Source organism: Pongo pygmaeus, chromosome 5 (assembly GCF_028885625.2).
Source record: "Pongo pygmaeus isolate AG05252 chromosome 5, NHGRI_mPonPyg2-v2.0_pri, whole genome shotgun sequence".
NCBI lineage: Eukaryota > Metazoa > Chordata > Mammalia > Primates > Hominidae > Pongo > Pongo pygmaeus.
In genome coordinates this window covers 47,228,390-47,249,777 of record NC_072378.2, presented here as the reverse complement: position 1 = coordinate 47,249,777, position 21,388 = coordinate 47,228,390, and the positions used below count along the sequence as shown (strand labels likewise).

General features: G+C 40.5%; 1 protein-coding gene across 8 annotated transcripts in view; it reads left to right on the top strand.

The window, feature by feature from the left end:
• The window catches only part of ADGRF5 (adhesion G protein-coupled receptor F5), a 102,274-nt gene extending 81,299 nt beyond the window's left edge, over positions 1–20,975 (top strand). For 3 of the 8 annotated variants that reach the window (XM_054492114.2, XM_054492113.2, XM_063666252.1), the window contains 12 exons: positions 1,592–1,762; positions 4,226–4,345; positions 4,502–4,711; positions 6,450–6,662; positions 8,386–8,541; positions 10,481–10,689; positions 12,700–12,879; positions 14,061–15,455; positions 16,676–16,717; positions 16,807–16,866; positions 17,511–17,595; positions 19,501–20,975. In XM_054492114.2, the coding sequence (XP_054348089.1) occupies positions 1,592–1,762; positions 4,226–4,345; positions 4,502–4,711; positions 6,450–6,662; positions 8,386–8,541; positions 10,481–10,689; positions 12,700–12,879; positions 14,061–15,455; positions 16,676–16,717; positions 16,807–16,866; positions 17,511–17,595; positions 19,501–19,580 (2,921 nt within the window). In that variant the 3' untranslated portion in view covers positions 19,581–20,975. Of the gene's footprint in view, positions 1–1,591; positions 1,763–4,225; positions 4,346–4,501; positions 4,712–6,449; positions 6,663–8,385; positions 8,542–10,480; positions 10,690–12,699; positions 12,880–14,060; positions 15,456–16,675; positions 16,718–16,806; positions 16,867–17,510; positions 17,596–18,788; positions 18,856–19,500 lie in introns of all 8 variants that reach the window. The other 5 variants (XM_054492118.2, XM_054492117.2, XM_063666251.1 and 2 more) reach the window with 4 other exon arrangements.
• The last annotated feature ends 413 nt before the right edge of the window (positions 20,976–21,388 follow it).

Genomic DNA, 21,388 nt, shown 5'->3' with positions numbered 1-21,388 from the left:
GAGAAAAAGATGAGGAAAGTGGCAACCTTTGAGAAAGAGATGAAGGAAAAGAGCCTGAGAGGGAGACCCAGAAGGAGGGATGAGGAGAAAAGAGGGGCAGGAGACATCTAGGACTCAAGCATGCCAAATCAGAGAGAAGGTGGTCAGGAGAATGGGATGCTGCAGTCAAAGTAGCATGAGGGGAGGCCACTGGATATGGGAAAGGGGAGGTCACTGTTGGTCTTAAAGGAACACTTTTGGTAGAGGAGAGGGTGAAGAAGGCCAATTGCAAAGACTTGATGAGAAACGGGAGTGAAATATTGGAGGTGGCAAACACAGAAGTATGGTGGTATGAAGAGAGGAAGAAATGCAGTGGTGGCTAGGGAGCATTCAGACTGGAGAAAGACCATTTCAGGAAGGGAGACTTGAGTGTATCTGGGGGTTGAAGTGGAGGAAATCTGGGACGAAAGATTAAAGACACAGGTTGAGGAAGGGCAAAGGATGAAGGGATGTCCTGGAAGAATTAGAAGAAGTGAATTTTCAAAAGATAAGTGGAGGGGTGAGCCTTAGAGATGGGCACAGACACTCGTGTCTGTGAGCTAGGAGGTAATTTAGTCAAGATAGATAAAGAGGGAAATCCATTTGGTGTTTCAGACAACCTCTCTGGGGTCTGGGGAGAAAAGCTAGTTACACGTTGATCGAAATATGTCAAATATCCTTGATCAGCCATGGCTGAAAAAGACACATTTACATTGGAACTAATCAAAAGGCTTATTCTTTTTCCTTCGTTTTTGGAAGATTGATAGTGTTTGAAGATTGCCTTAGGAGTGCATGGCAGCAGGCAAGAGGGGAGGAGGGAGAGTAAAGGGACTAGAGTAGGAAAAATCAGCCACAGGCTGTTGTAGAACCCGAGGCAAGAGGAATGATGGCATGGAGGGCATGGTATTTCTGGGAAAGGAAAGAAAGGTATGGAAAGGGAGCTATTTTGAAGGGGAAACTGCTGGTAACTGAGAATGCATGAAGTTGAAGTTTTCACTAAAACATAGAGATTTAAACAGGGAACATGCTATGAAAAATGCTCAAATAAGATGAATATCAGATGCCCCAGTATTGCTTCTTCCTCTTTTTAATAATCATAATAATCTAAATAATCTGACATCTGTTCTTCCAGTTAAATCATACCCAAACAGCTTGCTTCTCTTTTTTTATTGTTCACATTCGAAAAACCATCACTCATGGTCTTTGTTGGGGCAGGCCCCAGCCAGGTACTTTTCTAAGAGTTTATGTATATTATCTCATTTAACCTTACGGTGGTCCTGGGAAGTAACTGCAATTATTAATCCTCATTTTACATCTGGAGAACTGAAGCACAAAGTGATTAAGTGACTGTCTCAACAATATCTTGCTAGTAAGTGATGGAGTTTGGGATCTGAAGCCAGGCAACCTGGAAACAGACTCTGCAGACCTAATCACCATAAACCCCTCCTCTCCATTCAGAGAAGAAATCTATTTAAATAGTAAATCCTTTTATGAAAAAAAATGATTTGACCTCTTTGCTACTAAATAAAAGAGTTAGCCAGCTGGGATGGCAACAATTTGCTTCTCATTATAGGAACCCCTGAGACAGACATAGGTTCTAGCTGCAGCAGATACACCCTCAAGGCTGATGGAACCCAGTGCCCAAGCGGGTCGTCTGGAACAACAGTCGTCTACACTTGCGAGTTCATCAGTGCCTACGGAGCCAGAGGCAGTGCAAACATAAAAGTAACATTCATCTCTGTGGGTAAGGACTCTCCCTAGAATTTTTAGCCATAAATAGGTTCCACCTTAAATAAGTGCTGCCAATGAACTATGAGCTATGGAAATACCTATGAGCAAAATAATGGACAGAGAGGGAGTGTGGTTAGGGCAAATCACACAATGGGAGACAGAAAAGGATTTCCCTGTCTGCCATTTAAATTCAGAGGGAGTCTTTTAACAATTGGGGATGGTTGTGGTAGGACACAGTGGTTCCCAGGAAGGAACCCCGGGGGATTCTCTGAGTAATGCAGGAGGTGGAGTGGGAAGTAGGGTTTCCCACTCAGGTTATCCCTATTATCATTGAATGTGTGATGAAGATAATGTCCCTAATTTTCCCCTTTTCCCTCATTACTTCATTCTCCCATTCTTGAATTCCAACAGCCTGGCTCACTCCCCCACTACCCCTCAACACCCTCCCTCATTCCTCCTCTCCCGTTTCACCTGTTCCAGAGACAATGCTGCAGAAATCCTTAATAATCTGATTCTTTCTGGTTATTTTATGGTTGGAACGAGTGATTTGTTAGTCTCTCAATTAATTGTTTAGTTAGGCTTCTTAAAATTGTCATTTCTCCTTATATCATAAAGCATTATAATTTCACCCCACGTGTAAAAAGAGGACATTCCAACTTGTTTTTCCACCTGTCTTACAAAAATGAACAATTTAGATTAATCATTAGGCCCTTTTTTGAACAAGTTTAGAGAAAGGACTGATATAAGCAACACTTGTTAACTATTGTTCACGTTTTCTGCTATTGTGACTTAGCATTTTTACAAAGATCAAGATTATGTTTATGTAGGCATAATCTATCTATATATCTAATATATCTATAATATATAATATATAGCTATATAATAATCATATATCTACAGGTAGAACAGTTTTGCATTCCTAGTTTTAACACAAAGAGTTGTGTTATGTTCAAATAATCAAAACTGTTCTCACTACAGAAAACTGCAAATTGCTCAAAATACTCATGAGCTCTTCTAGGGCAATAATGCTTTCAGGTAAAACTAATCTTTCTCCAAATTACTTAACATAACTTTACCTCTATCCACAAAACTGCGACCTGTCTTAGGGACATGTTAAGCCTTTGCTGAAAATCACTAGTCTGGTAGTTTGGAATCTCATCAGACAATCAAGAAGACCAAATTCATGGTTCCATGAGCCTTTTTCTTTTTACTCACAGAAATAGCTAAGCCTTAGAGAGCCATCTCAAGATGACTGTGGATGGGGAGGGCAATGCAGGTACATATTACACCTTCTTTGAGTGGCTTTGGGTTGTCTGAACATTTGAATCCCAGCTTCTAAATGGTAACTGTAAAAAGCCCTGATGTCATTGGATTATGATTAAGAATACGATTTTTAGGCCAGGCATGGTGGCTTACACCTGTAATCCCAGCACTTTGGGAGGCCAAGGTGAGCAGATGACTTAAGCCTAGGAGTTTGAGACTAGCCCCAGCAACATGGCAAAGCCCTGTCTCTACCAATAAAAAATAAAAATAAAATTAGCCAGGCAAGGTGGTGTGTGCCTGTAGTCCCAGCTTCTTGGGAGGCTGAAGCAGGAGGATCAATTAAGCCCAGAAGGTTGAGGCTGCAGTGAGCCGTGATTGTGCCAGCCTGGGTGACAGAATGAAACCCTGTCTCTAAAAAGAAAATAATAATAATATTATTAATAATAAGATTTCATACTGACTGGGAAAGTAGGCCAGCATCAGTGGGCTCACAAAATGAAGCTGTTCACTTATAGAAGACTGAAGTGAATGGTGTTTTGAAATATCAACCATGTAAAGATATACTCAAAGAGAAGTGCACAGTTAGACAAAAATAGTGGGAGGCTCATATAAGCTTTTATATTTGTAATAATCTTATTAATATTTTTGATTAGTAATTTTTCATGAACCTGTAAGAAGCTTCTTAGAGGAGTATATATATAGTGAAACTAATTACACATAAATACTTCTATTACTCTACTTATATAGTTATAATTAAGGTACCCATACATCCCAGTTTACCTGACAGTGCAAGTGTAGTTATTAGGTTAGTGCAAAAGTAACTGTGCTTTTAGCCATTACTTTTAAACCAACTTATATTTGGGCAATACAGTCTATGATTCTTGTACTTAAAATGTGGTTCCAGAATTCACTCTTTCACTTATTAAGCATTGACTGTGTACTAGACCCAGTGCTGAGTACTGGGGATGCAAAGACACAGAGGCTGCAGGTCTGCCCTTGAGGGCTCACATTTTTATGGAGGGGAGATATTAAAAGAGAGAAAATAATACACAATGTGGTATTATTAAAAAGTATTTTAAAAGAGTAGAGATTGAGGTTGTTAGAGGAACCCGGCCATTTGTTCTCCCTTGAGGTGTTACAGAGGAGGTTGGAGGGGAGCTTGGGATAAGGCGACACCCCTAAGTTTGCAACCTTTTACCCTGCTGATCATCAGGAGATAATTCCAGCCACAAAAGTGAAGTGCACGAGGTCCTAAGGCATGTGATGGAAATGAGTACATTGCAGAGCACCACCAGGAACAGCCTAGAAACGAGTAAAGCCCGGGAGCAGCAAGGTACCAATTCTACCTTGACATGAGTAGAGTCAGGATGGTTCATTTTTTTTTTCTGTCCCTCTCTGAAGTTTCACTCATATGTTAATGTCCCCACAGATACTACACATTGAACTTGTTGTCAGTTTTCTTTTGTCTGTTTTGTTTGCCTTTTTTCAGCCAATCTAACAATAACCCCGGACCCAATTTCTGTTTCTGAGGGACAAAACTTTTCTATAAAATGCATCAGTGATGTGAGTAACTATGATGAGGTTTATTGGAACACTTCTGCTGGAATTAAAATATACCAAAGATTTTATACCACGAGGAGGTATCCTGATGGAGCAGAATCAGTACTGACAGTCAAGACCTCGACCAGGGAGTGGAACGGTGAGTGAAAGGCCGGACACCGTATTGTGCTGCCTGGGCCCTTGGAAACATGCAGTAATAGTTACCATCTGTGTAGGGTCTTCTTTGAGACATGCCTATGCCAACCACTTTAAATTCAATATGTCTTCACACTTAACGCAACATTCCTTTGAGGGAAGATGCCATTACTTCCATATTTACAAATGAAGTAAATATGCTCAAACACCTTAAGTTGTGGAGCCAGGAATGGAACTAGTGTCTCTAATTCCAGACCCTGTGCTCTTGCCATTAAGTTAAGAGGATTGTTTTTAAAAGTACTTTCACTAGACATTTGGGAGTGTTCGACCCAACTGTGCTTTAGAACAGCTAGGTAAAGATTTTATAAGCCTGGTTCGAAAAAAAGGAACACATTTTAATTTCCTGTTTACCTCTATCCATTGTTTGTTTTGTGAGGAAATGCAAATCTTTGAAAGCAAAGAGAAATTGGTAGATAGAACTGCTACAATAATAGCTCATATTTATTGAGCCCTTAACTATGTGATAGGCACTATGCAAAGTATTTAAATGTATTAATTCATGTGAAACAATAAACCTAGAGGATACCGTTATTATTAGCCCCATTTTACAGATGAGGAAACTGAGACTCAGTAAAGTTAAGTAAATTACCCAAGGTTATACATCTGGCAAGTGGCAGAGCCAGGATGCAAACTCAGATTGACTGGCTCCAGCGGTCAACTCTTAGCCACTCCCCTCTGAAGCCTTTCATTAACTATGAGATTAGTCAGTCTAGATTCCGAGACTCCCATGCCTTCTTTATATTTTCATATAAGGCCTAGGCAACATTGTAGAAACAGCTAGTTATTGTTTGGGCTGGACTTGGTAGTATACAGTCAGGAAATAGAAGTATTTTTCTTCCAGACTGAACTCAATCCTGCTCTGTCCAATTACTCTTTCCTACTAAAAGCCAATAACCTAGGAAGAATTTTAGCTTTTCCAGTCACATTAATCTATTAAACAGTCCCATAATCAGTTATTGAAAAGTCATATTCTCATCTAAACCTACTACACTGTTATTTTATATTCAATTTAAATTCCCTCTTCCCCCCAGCAGGAATTAAAAGGAGTTTCCTTTCTTTCCTTGTTCTCCCTCTGGTTAGCTGCTGCTTCTGACTTTTCCAGAGCTGCAAAGGGAAGCAATGTAAAGAAAATTGAAGGGTCTTACTTAACTGTAGGTGCTGTTGTAATCTTGCTGTATGTCTCCATGGCAGCTGCCCAAATGATGACTTGTCCTCTGGGGCCATGATGAGCAGGGGCCTGCTCACTTAGAGATGGGAGACGGGGGCGTCATAACACCACCGTGTTCCATCAGGTTAACAATTATTTTCAAAAAACTCCCCACTTCTGCGCACGCCAAAACTCGCATTTATTCCTTGGGTTGGTAGAAAAGCCTTAGAGTAGAAATTGAAAACCTGGTTTGAAATCCAATTTTGCCGCTAAGAGGCTGCTTGGCCTTGAATAAGCCACTTAATTTTATTTGAAAGTAAGTGCATATTTATGTGGTCATTGGTTAGTCCTTCAAATGCATGGAGAACCCAGAAGAGGAATCAATCAAGCGTTTTTTCCTCCAGTGTCCAGGAAGTTGTGGTATTCCTTTACTAAAGCTTGAGAGGGAAAATTAAGCCTCTTCTTAACCTTTCCAGCAAATGCTTTTGAACGGCGATTATTTCATTCAATCTCATTTTTGCTGTCTTCTACTCAGGAACCTATCACTGCATATTTAGATATAAGAATTCATACAGTATTGCAACCAAAGATGTCATTGTTCACCAGCTGCCTCTAAAGCTGAACATCATGGTTGATCCTTTGGAAGCTACTGTTTCATGCAGTGGTTCCCATCACATCAAGTGCTGTATAGAGGAGGATGGAGACTACAAAGTTACTTTCCATGTGGGTTCCTTGTCCCTTCCTTCTGGTAAGATGCTGATTGCTGAATTGTTAGGGTATATTATTTCACATATGTGGAGTCTAAAAATTTAGTCTTAAAATAGAGATCAAGAAACATAGGACTGTATCAGAGATAGAATTAACAGAGTAGAATCCCATGAGTCTTTGTTACCTTCTATTTTGCTATGTGGCTAGTGGTTCATTGGTTTGTGGTACAATCTGGGGAGTTCGCAATGGTGGAGACTTTTTTTTAATTGGGAGAAGTTGAAGAAAGTATTGAGATACCTTCTAAGGAATATGGCAGACTAGATATTCTGACAGTCTTTTCCTCAATGCTATAAAGTTGCATGCCACAAAACTGCCATGAAAATCTCTCTAAATGCATAATTGAGCATGTAAGAAAGTGTGAGAAATAACCAAGTGCCAAAAAAGTAGAGGAAAATACAATAGAAATGATGCTTTAACTAATGCTGGAGCTTTCCTATGGGCTTTTGCCAATATCAGAAACCCAGAACCTTGGGTTTTAAGGCTCCAGAGGGCAGAAAAGTAAAGACTGTGCTCCCTAAACACACAATGGGGCACTCACACCCCATTGACACAATGTCAAGACCTTCAAAAAGTGACACATTCAGTAAGAGACTAAGCTAGGAAAACAAAATTCATCTGCCAGAGTTGAGACCTTGGCCTCATCTCTGGGTGGACAAAAGGTTTCCCCCCAGAAATATAGTTGTCCTGTCATCACTCGGGTTTGAGCTTTGAATTTATATTTCCTTTGTGGTTCAGGAGTGCCAACCTAAGTTTAAAGTTGTCCATTGGTAGCACCCTATGTCAACCAGCAAAAAAAGAAAAAAAATCAAAGTCTCTCTGGTAGATGGTGCCCTTAATACAGATCCCTAGGGATTCCCAGAGATTAAGGTCAACCAGCATGAGCTCACAACCCAAAATCTCAAAACACAGACAACTTCATGAGGGATTTACAAGCTCATTCATTCTTTCAAAAACTATTCTGTAGGACTCACTCAACGCAAGACACCATAGTAGGCAATGAAAGGGAGAAAAAAGAAGTGGGGCACATATTTTAATATCTAGAAGGGTCCATGCCATGAAAGGCAATGCATATAATATAAAATATCCAAATAGAATAATACAGACTGAAAAAACAGTGGAAGTTCAGAAAAGTGGGGACTCAATAAACACTGTAGTCGTTAAAGAAGGCTGCATGGTAGAGGGATATAATCAATCTGGATTTTGACATATGCAACATTTCAACATTCTGTGTTTAATATACATACATTCAGTGCTTTCTATGTGCCAGATAATGAGCTGAGCACCAGGAGATGGAAAGATAAATAAGACAAGGTACTTTCTCTCCAGGAGCTTGTGGTCTAGTAGAGAAGACAAACTCATGAATAGGTGACTATATACCAATATGGTAAAGGCAGAATAGGATAAATGCTCAGACATGATGAAATTTAGATAGGGAGAAGGATTTGTGGGATGCTGAAAAGGCATTCTGAATGTCAAAAATGTGTGACTTGGAGTCATGAATGGTAGAGGAGAAGTTTTGACTAGCACACATGCAAATGTGGGCTTATATACTTCAAGAGCCAGAGGTAAAACCTGTTAAAAATGAATGTGGCACATTCCTGGGGAAAGCTTGGACAGGTTTATTCATATTAGGTTATCTTAACACAATTTGTGCATTAGAGACTCATGTTGTGACTTAATTCTTTCAATAATTCTGTCTTCAGCAAAAGAAGTTAACAAAAAACAAGTGTGCTACAAACACAATTTCAATGCAAACTCAGTTTCCTGGTGTTCAAAAACTGTCGATGTGTATTGTCACTTTACCAATGCTGCTAATAATTCAGTCTGGAGCCCATCTATGAAGCTGAATCTGGTTCCTGGTAAGAACGTTTTAAATTACTTTAAGATGTTATAGTCAGGGCAGGGACTTATTTATTTATTCACTCCCTCATTCATCCCCATTCAATAAACATATGTTAAATACCCTCACTGTGGTAGGCCCTGGGCTCACCATGGGGGTATTTAAAAGAAAAGAAATAAGCCATGTCCCCTGGCCTCAAGCCTAGGGAAGAAATTGTGATAAAAAAATGTTATTGGCTGGGTGCCGTGGCTCACGCCTGTAATCCCAGCACTTTGGGAAGCCGAGGTGGGCAGATCACGAGGTCAGGAGATCAAGACCATCCTGGCTAACACGGTGAAACCTCGTCTCTACTAAAACTACAAAAAATTAGCCAGGCGTGGTAGCATGCACCTGTGGTCCCAGCTGCTCGGGAGGCTGAGGCAGAAGAATCGCTTGAACCCAGGAGGCAGAGGTTGCAGTGAGCCAAGATCGTGCCACTGCACTCCAGCCTGGGCGACAGAGATTCCATCTCAAAAAAAAAAAAAAGTTATTACGTGTAATACGGTAAGAGCTAAATGGAAATGTTGTGGGTGGCTTAGCTCTGCTAAAGGAGTTCACCAGGCGGATAGAAGTGGACAGTATCGACGTGGTTGAGATCCTTTGAGATTTCAGCAAAGGGAAGGTGTCCACACTGCACTGTTTTTCTGAGACAGGGCTACATGAAAAGAATTAATCTCGAGAATAGGCAGCTGCCTTTCCCATCCTTTGCCACCACTGAGTCAATTTGCCATCATATAGTATCTTTGAGGTGAAAGGTCATGATTTACAGAGTCATTGCTATGCTAGCCCTTGTTGGGGAGCTCCCCTCAGCAGCAGGGAGGGATAGATCATCCTAATACAAGGTCATCTTAAGGGAGAATCGTATGTTAAGGCAAGGGATAAATGATGACCCTGGGCTTCTACCATAAGCAACTCCTCATCCTCTTAAATCTTCCCAGCAACAGGACTTGTGATAGACAAAGGATCGTTATCAGCAAGCTTGTTTGAGTTTACTGAGTAGTTTGTGGTCATTCTCACATGTTGGCAACTAGCCTCTGGGCACCAAAACAGGAAACAATTTAGAGTCACTTTCATCTGACCTTTCCACGCACAAGTACAACCCCTCCAGGGTGCAGCGAAGGTCACCTCTTCTTTTCCCCATCACTCATCTTAGCCAACACATTTTATTCACTTATTTTTGTCCTTCTCCTCTTTCTTTATACCAAATATGGTTTCGCTTCTTTTTCCTAGTAGAATATTACTTATTTAAGATTTGTATACAGTGGTTAAGATCTTAATGTTAAAGAAAAGTGTTGGTGAGGGAGGGGTCTCATCAGAGTCAGGGTCCACTGGACATGAGAGATTCCACAGCAAGTGTCATTTCCCCATCCTTGCCTGGTCATGAGAAGAGGTGAAATAGAATCACCTCTAAGGGAAACCAGAAGGAACAAATGCCTAAATATATTGATTAGAATATTTAGGTCATGGGTACCTGGAGTTCCTACTACCAATTATGTCTTTGGATTATGGCAGTGATTCTCAACCTCGACAGCACACTGGAATCACCAGGGAGGCTTAAAAACCTGCTGATGCCTAAATCCTAGCCCTGACGATTCTGATTTACTTAGCCTGGACACTGGTGTTTTCAAAAGCTTCCCAGCTGATTCTGATATGACACAGTTAAGAATCTCCAGATGAAGGTATAAAATTCTGTTATGAAAAGGAAGTTCAGATTACAGAAGTCAGGTTCATGTGGAAAGCAGAGAGGGGCTTTGGAAAATCAGGGGCAAAATTAAGAAATTGGGTAGCTCTGAAAAGGTGACTGAAAGTAAAGATAAATGTGAATTCAAACATCAAAATTCTACCTTGGCCTGACTGCGTTTCTACTATATTGTCTCTTCCTTGCAATTATCCCTTTTATTTCAATGTTTCCAACACAGGGGAAAACATCACATGCCAGCATCCCATAATAGGTGCCGGAGAGCCGGGGAAAGTCATCCAGAAGCTATGCCGGTTCTCAAATGTTCCCAGCAGCCCTGACAGTCCCATTGGCGGGATCATCACTTACAAATGTGTAGGCTCCCAGTGGGAGGAGAAGAGAAATGACTGCATCTCTGCCCCAATAAACAGTCTGCTCCAGATGGCTAAGGTGATCCTTAAAGCTTTCACTCTGAGCTCTTGGTGGGGCGATCTGTCTGGCTGATCATATTTCTCAGCACCTAGGAAAATGGGTTTGGAGCTGCTTTGTGTTGTTCCAAAACTACTTTTATTTGTGTATTTCCAAAGGAGATGCAACCCTAGAAATGCAAAAAAAAAAAAAAAAAAAAAAAAAAGCCTCAATTCAAATACTAAGACAACTAAGTATGTGTTCTGCTCTCAGACCAGCTAGATACCTTAACCTTGACTTCTCAGTACCATGTGTTCCATACCTCCAGGGGGCAGCGGTATTATCCTCTCTCTTATTGCTCTCCTTTGAGTAATTTTGATATCAAGAAAATTGCTATAATCCTTTCAGAAAAAGGAGCAATAAAAAAAAACAAGCTTCATCAATTTCTTTAAAAAAAATAGCTGGGCTTGATGCTCTTACAAGTATGAGATTTTCTAACTACTTGGAAGTAACTTGTGCTTTTGAAGAAGCAACTACCCTGCCTCTCTTACCTATAATAGAGGTGACCGCTATGTAATAGGGCAGAAGTTCCTTTCCTTCTGTCAATGTAAAAAAATGGGACCTCCACACTTGGTTTGTTGTTAGACTCCTAAAATTCCACGAATTACATTAAAAAAATTCTGGTGATGCAACTGGTGAGGTTATAGCCAGTGATGACATCTTCAGACAACCAATTCCAAATCCTCTCACCACTGGGAAAATAATTGAAAAAAAGGGTAATACTTATTTGTGTTTCATCTAATTAAGTTCTATCTCTCCTCTTGTCTCACACCAAATTTATTAAAATATTTACTATGTGCAAAGCATGATTATAGGTGCTGTCAAGGTAAATGGGCCAAATCAGATCTTCGTCTCTGATTTGATAAAGAAAATAATCAAATTGGGTAGTTACATACACATTAATTTGGCTAAGATAAGAAGATCTGCTTGAAAAGAATAAAAGGCATCTGAGCTGGACCTTGATGGCTGAGGCATGAGGGATATAAATTATCCTAATGAAGAAAGATAGAAATTGTAATCTGAACTCGATGTGGGCCCAAGTCCCAATTCTAGATACCTACATACATTTTCAATGGAAAAGGATTATGCGGCTCTATCATGCTTCTTTTGATTTATCCATTCAGCATATACTTACTGGATACTTACTGTGTGCTGAGTTTTATGACTTATACTATGTTAGGAATTATAGGAATGAGAAGAACGTAAAGAAATGTAGCACATGGTCCATGTTGTTAAGGAGCTTATAATTTAATTGGAGCAATATAAAAATTAGAACACAAGATGACACTACTGGAGATACCACAAATGAAAGTATGTTATATAAAACCAATACTTATGCCTTCAGAGGAAGGAACTTTCCTGGGTTGGAACATCTATCAAATGCTTTTCATAGAAGAAAGAATTTGAGCTATTCTATGCGATTAAGTAAGAGAGAGTTAGAAAGCAGAAGTGTAATCATACAGGTAGTGTAATCATACAGGTAGACCATATAATCTGTCATCCAAGTCAGGACACATTTTGAGAATATAAGAGGGCACTCTTAATAAATACACAAGGAGAAAAGGTATAAACCAGAACACTCCCTGGAAAATTGGAAGGGTCAGTCACTGTAATGATCGGCAGGGTAAGTGATATGAGGAAAACCGAAAAGTAGCAACTGTGCTTCCATGCCGACTATCCAAGTGACCATTGCACTCAACTTTAACCTACTTCTCTAGCCATCACATCTAGCTTCCCTTTTTTGTTCCAGTTAGCTATCAGGTTGACATATGTTTGTTCCCCTTCTGTGTGTGGCCTTATGTCATATTCTGTTCTGAAGAGCATGCATGGAGTGCTTAAGGGATAAGCACATAATCTTATGGGACATATTTATGGAAATGGAGCAAAAAAGGAAACAACAGATGTGAGAGATTTTGCCAGGAATGGATCAGCTGGATTCGATAGCTGAATTGACTGGTAATTTTTTTTGTGTGTTGGCTTTTGTTTTACTAGGCTTTGATCAAGAGCCCCTCTCAGGATGAGATGCTCCCTACATACCTGAAGGATCTTTCTACTAGCATAGACAAAGTGGAACATGAAATCAGCTCTTCTCCTGGGAGTCTTGGAGCCATTATTAACATCCTTGATCTGCTCTCAACAGTTCCAACCCAAGTAAATTCAGAAATGATGATGGTGAGTTTGCTTAACCTTTGCAGGAGTTTTGGGTCTTACCTTTTCACCCCTCAGAATTTGTATTCAAGAAACTTAACTCCTCTCCATTGCAGCTTCTCTGTCTTTTCCAGAGCAGTGCTCAGGATAGTTCTGCCAGCTATGGCTTTTAGGATATTAGGAAATGTTTCCAGTATTCATTTTGAGACCTTAAGAATATTTCTTAGTGAATCTCTGCTTTATTTTCTTCATTAAAATGGAATAAATTCATACTTGCTTTCCAGAAAAACTAGGAATTAAAGGTTTTCAGAATATACAAGATGATATTCTCAAAGGTCTAGCACTAAATGTGCACTTTAAAGGAATCGTGGGAGGATAGGTTCTGGAAGCATAGAGGTTCTGGGAGGATAGAGAATTCACCTACAAGAGTTCAAATGAAGACACTTTAATGAAGGGATACCTACAGAGGTAAAGACAGGGTTAACAAACAAACAAATAAACCAAGGGTGATGAGGCACTCAGAGACCAGCAACATTTAGAAGCCATTATCACCTCCTAGGAAAAAGAGGAAATAGTGCAGAGCCCAGTGAGAGCTGAAGCCTTAGAGGCGGGACCAGTCAGCAGGAGCTATAGTCTTGGAAGGCCAGAGCTATAACCAGACATGTGCTCAGGAGAAAGGGGACTGCAGCGGGGAGAGCAGTGGGCAGCAGGAAAAATGTATCTCCGCCTCCCAGGTTCAAGCAATTCTCCTGCGTCAGCCTCCCAAGTAGCTGGGATTACAGGCACTTTGGGAGGCCAAGGCAGATGGATCACCTGAGGTCAGGAGTTCAAGACCAGCCTGGCCAACATGGTGAAAACCCATCTCTACTAAAAATACAGGCTTAAGATTTAAAATAAAATAAAATAAAATAGTAAATATCCCTGCCAGCCTGCTGAATTGACCTTAGAGAGTAGGGTGTGTAGTGGGTGTGACTCTCACTGTCACCATTGCTAAATGCTTACTGGCATCTTTCAGTCTTGGGGACCCATCCTCTGCTAAACTCTGCCATAAGAAGGTCATACATCCCCACTGCCTGTGATGTCTCATTTTTGTTTTCTCATTTCCTCTTACCTTTATGCAATCAGTTTCTAGAAAGAGGTTGTTTTTTTCTTTTTTATGATTGAAAGAATTTGGTTAGTTTGACCCCATACCATTTCACTTTCAGCACGTGCTCTCTACGGTTAATGTCATCCTTGGCAAGCCCGTCTTGAACACCTGGAAGGTTTTACAACAGCAATGGACCAATCAGAGTTCACAGCTACTACATTCAGTGGAAAGATTTTCCCAAGCATTACGGTCAGGAGATAGCCCTCCTTTGTCCTTCTCCCAAACTAATGTGCAGATGAGCAGCATGGTAATCAAGTCCAGCCACCCAAAAGCCTATCAACAGAGGTTTGTTTTCCCATACTTTGACCTCTGGGGCAATGTGGTCATTGACAAGAGCTATCTAGAAAACTTACAGTCAGATTCGTCTATTGTCACCATGGCTTTCCCAACTCTCCAAGCCATCCTTGCCCAGGATATCCAGGAAAATAACTTTGCAGAGAGCTTAGTGATGACAACCACTGTCAGCCACAATATGACTATGCCATTCAGGATTTCAATGACTTTTAAGAACAACAGCCCTTCAGGTGGCGAAACAAAGTGTGTCTTCTGGAACTTCAGGCTTGCCAACAACACAGGGGGGTGGGACAGCAGTGGGTGCTATGTTGAAGAAGGTGATGGGGACAATGTCACCTGTATCTGTGACCACCTAACATCATTCTCCATCCTCATGTCCCCTGACTCCCCAGATCCTAGTTCTTTCCTGGGAATACTCCTGGATATTATTTCTTATGTTGGGGTGGGCTTTTCCATCTTGAGCTTGGCGGCCTGTCTAGTTGTGGAAGCTGTGGTGTGGAAATCGGTGACCAAGAACCGGACTTCCTATATGCGCCACACCTGCATAGTGAATATCGCTGCCTCCCTTCTGGTCGCCAACACCTGGTTCATTGTGGTAGCTGCCATCCAGGACAATCGCTACATACTCTGCAAGACAGCCTGTGTGGCTGCCACCTTCTTCATCCACTTCTTCTACCTCAGCGTCTTCTTCTGGATGCTGACACTGGGCCTCATGCTGTTCTATCGCCTGGTTTTCATTCTGCATGAAACAAGCAGGTCCACTCAGAAAGCCATTGCCTTCTGTCTTGGCTATGGCTGCCCACTTGCCATCTCGGTCATCACGCTGGGAGCCACCCAGCCCCGGGAAGTCTATACGAGGAAGAATGTCTGTTGGCTCAACTGGGAGGACACCAAGGCCCTGCTGGCTTTCGCCATCCCAGCACTGATCATTGTGGTGGTGAACATAACCATCACTATTGTGGTCATCACCAAGATCCTGAGGCCTTCCATTGGAGACAAGCCATGCAAGCAGGAGAAGAGCAGCCTGTTTCAGATCAGCAAGAGCATTGGGGTCCTCACACCACTCTTGGGCCTCACTTGGGGTTTTGGTCTCACCACTGTGTTCCCAGGGACCAACCTTGTGTTCCATATCATATTTGCCATCCTCAATGTCTTCCAGGTGAGTTTTACAGTATGGGGCTTTCAGGAAGATTTTATTTCTGCAGGACAAATTAATGATAGAAACACAAACAAGAGTAGGAATGGGGAAGGATTTCAGCCCAGAGGAAGCCTCAGCTCTAAAGAACAGTAATAATGAGAACTCAATGAGATGGAAAGGACACATTCTTCTGATCCTATGGAACCTCATGCTTTTTATCACCTACGTTATAATTTAGTGTCATTTGCCAGTCTCTGCTAAATACACTGATTACACTAGTGAAAGGAAAATCCCCATTTGTCTAAGATTATCTTGATGTAGTCTATTATCTCCTAAATGAAAATCCTGTCTTTGTGAGGACAGGGATTGCCCCTTTCTTGTTCATCACTATACCTCTATGCCTGATAGAGACCTTGGTACACAGTAGGTTCTCAATAATCATTTGAATGAGATAAATCCTATGTACCACATAGCAGCTTCTCTGGAAACATCAAAAATCAGAGAATGAATGTCCTGTGAATGCCAGACAATCTGCTTGATTATACTACAATGAAAAAACATCTTCTTTGCTCTCCTGCAGCACGTAACTAACTACAGTGCAGGCCAGTTTGTTAGAAGAACTATAACAGAGGTATAGATAGCAAGCTTTTAAAGCACAAGGAAGGAAGTGATTAATTCTGTTTCACCCAAGGGAGAGGTGGTAAGGATAGAAAAAAACCTGCCCAAGGATTGAGGCCACTGTGAGCTTGTGAAGAGGCAGAGGCTGGAGGTGCACTCGAGATACTGCTTTCAGAATGCTTGTGCCAAGAACATATGAACCTTGATTTCTGCTACTGGGCCTGTGTTTCCAAGCTATGAAGTTCATATATAATGACCTTCATGATATGCCTCATTTGGAAGGAACTAGTTATCCCACCCCATAGCCCAGATTCTTATCACAACTATGTAAGGAATATTGTAGACACAAGAGGTGTATTAACAGCATAACCAACAGGACCTCTGGTTCTCAACTAAAGGAAAATGGGAAAATAGAAAATATCCTCCTAACATCATAACATTTAGAGTCCCTTGGTGTGGACCAAATGCCTCTCTTTGAACAGTATCTTGTACTGGACTCATTCCATAAACTCAGATAGAAAAAGAAGTAGTACAAATTTAACACCAGGTTAACAGTACTTTCTCTTTTGCTGGACAATAGACTATAATTAAAATGCACTTCTTTTCAATCTTTTTTTTCTCAGGGATTATTCATTTTACTCTTTGGATGCCTCTGGGATCTGAAGGTAAGAGCAATGACAGTTTCATGTTTCTAGAAAAGCCTGAAGTGCTTGTGGCATGTTGAAGTTACGATAGCTTCTTTTTAACAATGCAGGTACAGGAAGCTTTGCTGAATAAGTTTTCATTGTCGAGATGGTCTTCACAGCACTCAAAGGTAAACCTTTTCTCTGCAGAGACTTTTCATTTTATAACATCGTGTATTCCACTAGCATTCTGAAGTACAGAGTACTAAATTTTTTCTTTGGGATTTTGATCAATTAGGCTAAACATATTGCATCCTCAACAGCTATATTTGGCATAGATCATTCCATTGTTTTTGCTTCTCAAGTCATTCTGCCTATTAAATAGAGCCATAGAGCTGTCATTGAGATGCTACTCCACATATTTAAATAGAGTTTAAAATAATATATGATATAAACTTAAGGTTGAAATCAAACGTTCAATGAGAAGCAATCTTCTGGGGAGATTCAAGGCATTAGAGAAAACAAGTTGAAGAATAATAATGGATAGAATTTTCTATAGTTCATTTTGGAACATAACTATTGCCCTTGGATATATCTGACTGCCTTTCACATGTCAGAAAATACTAGAAGCCTAACAAACAATAAAACTTATATTTGACAGTTATTTTTCTAATACAGATGATAAGATTCCAGTATTTTAATGTGACCTCTGGGAGTGGGACTAGAGATGCTGGCAGTGACCACTAGAGGGTGGAAAATCAATCCTCCTAGAGATGGAAACAGCTTTGGTTCCACAAATTTGCTTTGTGATTGTCCCTTTTTTTCTCTCTTCTAGTCAACATCCCTGGGTTCATCCACACCTGTGTTTTCTATGAGTTCTCCAATATCAAGGAGATTTAACAATTTGTTTGGTAAAACAGGTGAGTAGTGGCCTCTAGTTTCTCCCTGCTTGTCCAGAACACATTTGCTCAAATGGGGAGCCTCAACACCCCTACTCTTTCACCCCGCTCATGGCATTTACCTGAAATGCCCTCTTTTGGGGTAGAGGTTAAATAGAGGAACTTACATTTTCACAAATTACCAAAAAGTGGGTACAGAGGGCAGATGCCTTTGCTAAGCAACTTACAATAACTCATAAAGAATAAGATTTGGAGAATCTAGACAATGATTTGGAGAGCTATCTGTCAAAATATCATCCATCAAAATGAGAACTGTAAATTGCTGGCCTTGTCAAACACAGAGTTCATCTCAAATTGTGTTAAATAAGAGTAGATAGGTCATGTTTCAGGGTTATGGGGCAGCAAAGAATACATTTAGAAAATCTTACTACAGGATCTCACTATGTAGGTTTGTTTTCCTTTTTTGTTCTTTTTATAAAGTGTGCTTGTGTTACACATTGAAGTGTATAGAACTGTGCATGCATTACGTAAGGGATCACCCAAGTTAGCTATTCTGTTAGAAATATTACCTCTCTGAGCTCACTTCCTCATTTATAAAATAGGGTAATAATTATGACTTCATAGAGTTGTAAGAATTAAATAAGCAAATATACATAAAGTGCTTAGTATGGCACATGGATTATAGTAATTACTCAGCATTAGTGATGACACTGATAGTGGTAGTGGTGGTGGTGCTGCTGATACTTAAGTCAACCCGGCTATTATTGATTAAATTGGCAAAGGCCACAGTATCTCACTGAAAAAAAAATATTCACAGTTAAATTTCTACCTTGGAGATATGAAATGAATGGAATTAATAACTTTGGGCAACAGACCTCAGCTATTCTAGCAAATTGAAACCCCTGTCCCATGCCACTGTCCCTCCCCCCACAGGAAAATAAGCCCCAGGATTTCTTCTAGCTTTTTAAAACTGAACAGATCTCATAAATGCAGAGTTGAGAAATGCATCAATATTCCAGATGAAGGCTTTTCATATACAAGCAAATTTTGTGAATGCCTATAACTGTTAAAACTCCAGAGGACTTGGGTTTTTTTCTGCTTCAATTTGATGAATTACTTATGAAACGGGTGGACCTTCACTTCTGATTATGAAAGTCCCAATTGGGCATGTTTAGGGACCCCATAAACACCGTAACTTTGGTTTATGTTGTCAGCAGCCCCTAAGATCCCCCCAGGCCATGACGGAAACCTTGTTAGCGGTGGCAGTTCAGCAATCTGATGGTAGGGTGGGCACTTCAACACTTTTCTTGCCTGACACACACTCTCCACCCACTCCCTGTGCACAGTCCCCACCACCCCGCAGACACAAGCCTGTGCAGTTGCTCCGAGGCTGCCTTCCTTGCTGTGCTGATTCTCAGCAGTTCTGTCGACATTCCTGACTCCTGCTTCTTTTTTGGTCCTGCCTTTTCTCCCCCTATAATTTTCTCTTTCCTTTCCCTTTACTCTCTTTACAAACCTCCACCTTCAGTAGAGCCTTTAGGTCCCTCCCAAGAACTTCCCCAAGTCACCACAACCCAAGAGGACCAGGGAGATTCCCTCATGCAGATGTTCCTAGACCATGCATGTGATGGCATGTGCAGGGCTTCCCACCTTGAGATCTTCCTGTCCTCTGTAGAAACCTGGCTGCTGGTATGATGTGAAGTAGTGACTGCTTGTTGGCTGCCATGCATGCATGAGAACGGCAGCTCTGTTAGTTCTCTGGCATTTCTGGGTCTTGGGAAGAGGGCAGGTATGGGTTGGTTTCCAGGCATGGCTGAGCTTACCTGGCGCCTGGACCACTGCTCCCCTGGGTCCCTTAGGAGATGTTCACACCCCAAAGTTCATGATGGCTTATCTTCAAGGCTGAGTTGCTGCTCTGTTTTTCAGGAACGTATAATGTTTCCACCCCAGAAGCAACCAGCTCATCCCTGGAAAACTCATCCAGTGCTTCTTCGTTGCTCAACTAAGAACAGGATAATCCAACCTACGTGACCTCCCGGGGACAGTGGATGTGCTTTTAAAAAGAGATCCTTGCAAAGCAATGGGGAACGTGTTCTCGGGGCAAGTTTTCCGGAGCAGATGCCAAAAAGACTTTTTCATAGAGAAGAGGCTTTCTTTTGTAAAGACAGACTAAAAATAATTGTTATGTTTATGTTTGTTCCCTCCCCCTCCCCCTTGTGTGATACCACATGTGTATAGTATTTAAGTGAAACTCAAGCCCTCAAGGCCCAACTTCTCTATCTATATTGTAATATAGAATTTCAAAGAGACATTTTCACTTTTTACACATTGGGCACAAAGATAAGCTTTGATTAAAGTAGTAAGTAAAAGGCTACCTAGGAAATACTTCAGTGAATTCTAAGAAGGAAGGAAGGAAGAAAGGAAGGAAAGAAGGGAGGGAAACTGGGAGAAATGGAAAAAGAAGAAAAAGAGAAAGATGAAAATAGGAACAAATAAAGACAAACAACATTAAGGGCCACATTGTAAGATTTCCATGTTAATGATCTAATATAATCACTCAGATAGTGCAACATTGAGAATTTTTTTTAATGGCTCAAAAATGGAAACTGAAAGTAAGTCACGGGGAACTAACACTTTGGGCAGCATCTTCCTGATGTCTTCTTAGCTAAGAGGAGGAAAAAAAGGCTGAAAAAATAGGGAGGAAATTCCTTCATCAGAACGACTTCAAGTGGATAACAATATTTATAAGAAATGAATGGAAGGAAACATGATCCTCCTGAGGCTAACTTTGTATGTTAAGGTTTGAACTAAGTGAATGTATCTGCAGAGGAAGTATTATAAAGATATGCCATTAGATCCAAGTGCTGATTAAATTTTTAGTTTATCAGAAAAGCCTTATATTTTAGTTTGTTCCACATTTTGAAAGCAAAAAATATATATTTTATATACCCTTCAATTGCCAAATTTGATATATTGCACTGAAGACAGACCCTTTCATATATTTAATGGCTTCAAGCAGGTACTTCTCTGTGCATTATAGAATAGATTTTAATAATCTTATAGCATTGTATATTATTATTGCTGTTGTCACTGTTATTGTTATTGTGGATAATGGCCCTTGGTGTGTTGCATAGCTCCCTATGTATTCTCTGTTTCCATCTTTAAGTTCCCAGACCAATATACATTAAGAGTTTTGCATGGTCTAAGTTGTGTTTATTCCAACCACTTGGAAAGCTCCTGGAAAGAAATTTTACATTCGGTTGTTCTGTGCTCCTAATGACACTTGACCTTGTTGAACAAATGGCAGAGCCTTTCCCAAGGATTGGATTGTTTGTGAATTATCTGCATGTGTGCTTTTTTTTGGTGTGTATTTCATTAAAAAATATAAATATTTATGAAAATTGCATCCATATTAGAGTTAACCGTGCTATTGATACAGCAACGCTACATTGCAAATAAAAGTCCGATCCCAAAAGGAGAATGAGACAAAAACAGAGATGTGGGGCTACTCAGGATATGTGGGCTGTGTGGCAACATAAATGGGCCCAGCCGTTAGGAAGATAGGGCAAAAGAGGCTGAGATTCAACAGCCATTTCTTTATTGAGGTTCAAAGGAGTTTTCTTTTACTATTTTAACCCTTTAAAATATCTTCTTTTTATTTTTAATTTTAAATTCTACTTAAATTCTACTTCTGCTTCTCTTTTCTTCATGGGGAAGGCGAGGTATGGGACAGAGGTGGGACAGTTCATGTAAATGAACTCTTTATTTCTACATATTCACAAATGACATAGACATCTACTCCCACATTTGCCTG